This window comes from Arachis stenosperma, chromosome 3 (genome assembly GCF_014773155.1).
Source record: "Arachis stenosperma cultivar V10309 chromosome 3, arast.V10309.gnm1.PFL2, whole genome shotgun sequence".
Lineage (NCBI taxonomy): Eukaryota > Viridiplantae > Streptophyta > Magnoliopsida > Fabales > Fabaceae > Arachis > Arachis stenosperma.
The window spans coordinates 34934231-34937901 of NC_080379.1; the positions used below are offsets into that span (position 1 = coordinate 34934231).

Sequence of the window (3671 nt, forward strand, 5' to 3'; positions counted from 1 at the left end):
CCAAAACCATAAAAAGAAAAGAAACTAGATTGGGAACAAAACAAAAGCAAATACTAATTTTATAAGGATCAAATTGAAAGTTTATTTAAACTAAGTATATAATTTTAAAATCTATATTGGGTTAAGTGTATTTTCAATATACTTTTGGTTAAATGAGGATGATCATGATAATAAAAAAATAAAAAAAAATATGAATTAGAAGGTATGATGACGCAATCTTGAACATTAACTATTTTTTTTAATATAATCATATTAAATAATCTTCAATATAAGAAAAACATTTTTGAAAATAATTTCCAAATCTATAAAGGATCGTTAAATAGATCAATCGAGTAAATAACATTTTTGTGTCAACAAAAGGTTAGGTGTTTAATGTTTCCTAATTAATTTTCTGAAGCTAGTCTTTTGTGCTCTCTAAAGCTACTCTCATCTATACAAATGTCAAATATTTATGGTATACAAAACATTATGAAAATTTTCAAATGGCTTACAATTTTTTGTTATCTCCTTTGGCAAAGGCCTTTGTAATTCTATGGGTAATAATATCTTTATTGTATCAAGCGTGTGGAAATTCTTTTGATGAGAAGAAACCAAATCAAGAAGGAGGGTGTGATGCTTCACTTGGAAATTGGGTTATTGATGACTTCAATTACCCTCTCTATAATGCATCAACCGATTGCCCATTTATAGTAAAGGGTTTTGATTGCCTAAGAAACGGCAGGCCTGATCATGGATACCTCAAGTACAAATGGAAACCCATTGGTTGTGACCTTCCAAGGTATTGTTTCTTGCCTTTATGTGTTTTTTTTTTTTTTTCTTAATTTCCTTTGCAATCTTCACAAACAGTGTCGGTTGGTAGGTTTGACGGTCAGAAATTTTTGGAGAGAAATAGAGGAAAGAAGATTATGTTTGTCGGAGACTCCATTAGCAACAACATGTGGCAGTCACTGACTTGTTTGCTTCACATTGCAGTCCCAGAATCAAATTACATTATAACTACACAAAGAAAGAATCTTTTTGCCTTCTTATTTCCGGTAATCTTTTTCAATTCTTCTATTGGTTTTGAATTTACTACTTTGTTTTTTGTACCTTTTTAAGCAAAATTAACACTATTCTACTATTTTGGGTCATAGGAATATGAAGCTTCCATAATGTGGTTGAAAAATGGCTTTCTTGTGGATGTGGTTCGTGATAAAGAAAAAGGAAGGATTATAAAACTAGATTCCATTGAAACTGGGTGCCTTTGGAAGAACGTAGATGTTTTGATTTTCAATACCTATCATTGGTGGACTCATATTGGACAATCTGAAAAGTATTATACTTTGAACCTCTTTTTCTTCAATGCAGATATACATTATATGATATTTTCTTATAGAAGATAGGTAAGTGTTTGTGTTTACCAATCACCTTGTTATTGTTTAACAGATGGGCTTATGTTCAGATTGGTGACAAGATAATTGAAGGCATGGATTACATAGAGGCTTATAAAATTGGATTAACCACATGGGCTAATTGGATCGATTCTAACATTGATCAATCAAGGATTAAAGTTTTGTTCCAGGGAATTGCTGCTTCCCATTCTGGGTAAGTTTACAACTTAATAACTTTAAGTTAAAATTGTGAGGTCCTGAAAATAGTGGTTAAACAAAAGTTTGATATGGAAGAGAGGAAGTGAAACATGTTAATTTATACACCGTTATTGGGTTATTATGTACATGTTGAAAATTGTAAAGAAAAAGAAAATGCTAAATGATACATAGTAAAAATTACTATGCAATATTTGAACAGTAACTTCTTTTGAAGAAATATTATTCTTAATTCCAAATGCAGAGTAATATATTTGGAATGATTTAGAAGCTCAAATCTATAAATAATGAGGAGTTTTCTTTAGTTTTTATTAAACTAGTTAGTTTGAGACAGAAAGTAGTTAATAATTAAACTATTGAGAGATCTCTAAGAAAAAATAGAGAGTATGAATAACTTTTAAATAGTGTAAGATGCAGGTTTATCTAATAGAAATGTTTTTGAGTATTATGTCTAATATTTCTTGGTACTACAATTATTGTAATACTCTCACTGGTAAGTCTGTCATGCTTAAGTCACACTAGTTTTTCACATAACTTTTTTCTTTCTCAACTAACATATCCGTGTATAATATTACATGTGCAGGAGCCTGTAAATATCTTGTTCTTTCAATGGCACATATACACGTCATTGATAAACAACTAATATTTTTTTATCATGAAATATTTAAGCATTTACAATTCTAACCATAAAAAATATAAATTAATTCTATACTCAAAATATTGGATATGTTTAGCAAACTACTCAAAATGGGTACTTTATCAAGTAGTTTTGTCAAACTAATTGACTCGTTTATAGTTATCGAGTTAATTTGTATTTTTCATTCTTAATATTGTTATCCTTTTAATTTTTTATTATTAGAAATAATATTTTACTCTGTAAAAATAATACATATGTTAATCATTTTTTAGTGAAAATAAAAGTGAATTGTATCTTGTCATCATTTCATCAAATATTTTTATGAATTTTGTTAAGATTTTTTTTTCAAGTGAATCATTTTTGTCTATGGATCTGACAATTATGTTTAACAAGTATCTTTTTCGTGGAACTTAACAGAGACATTTTTCAGATAAAGATAAAAAAAACATATTATATGTAGGTTAAAGTGTGCAAAATTGACAAATTAAGTCCCAATTAAATGTTTACTCGCAACCAAGTTTGATTGGTCAAATGGTTAGCTCACTAGTCTGTTTAAGTAAGTGTCGAGGATTCGAATCCCGCTTGATGCATGTAGCAACCCATTGGCCAACGACAAACATTTAAATAAAACTCAGTACCATGACAAATTAGTCATTGGCCTGTCGAGTTGGGGTATACCATAGAAACAAAAAAAATATTTACTCGTGCTTTTTATCTAACAATATAATGTAGACCCATTTGCATGAATATGAAATTTGTGTTGAAATGAAAGTCAAAGAGAGTCTAGTGCTATAACTTTAAATTAAGTATATAATTAATCATGAAACACATGGTATTTTATTCTCATTTTTTAATTTTAAAATTTATTATTCAGACATTTATTTTTCCATTACATTTTCAAGGGGAGTGAATTGTATTGAACAAACTCAACCAGAGCAAGAGCTTGAAGCACCTCATCCTGGTTTGGACATAGCCAAGAGCATTTTGAGTAACATGACAAATCCTGTTGATTTGCTTGACATCACTTTGCTCACACAACTAAGAATAGATGGTCATCCTTCTATATACTCAGGTAGAGGCACTTCCTACGTGGATTGCAGTCACTGGTGTCTAGCTGGTGTTCCTGATACTTGGAACGAAATACTATATGCTACTCTTATTCAAAATTAATATTATACAATTTTCTTTTGCATGTAGTTTTACATTTCTTTCTCCTTGAATTATGTTCCTTGTAAAAAGTTGATTCATAAACAGGTCACACTAAATATGATTTAAATATTGAAATTTATTCTGTTCATGTATGTGGTGACTAATTTTATATTATTCTATACATTAGGTTATTCTCCTATCCTCACAAATTAAGTATAAGATAATTCGTTGTTCACATTGTAATTGCTTTGTTTTTTTTTTTTCCAAGTTATTTAATTAGAAAATTATATGAATCAAAT

General features: G+C 29.1%; 1 protein-coding gene across 1 annotated transcript; it reads left to right on the forward strand.

The window, feature by feature from the left end:
* The first annotated feature begins 482 nt into the window (after positions 1-482).
* LOC130966155 (protein trichome birefringence-like 42) lies at positions 483-3393 on the forward strand. The gene is made up of 5 exons (XM_057890924.1): positions 483-778; positions 860-1034; positions 1134-1312; positions 1426-1584; positions 3126-3393. The coding sequence occupies exons 1-5, from the start codon at positions 483-485 to the stop codon at positions 3391-3393; spliced, it is 1077 nt and encodes a 358-aa protein (XP_057746907.1).
* Positions 3394-3671: the final 278 nt, after the last annotated feature.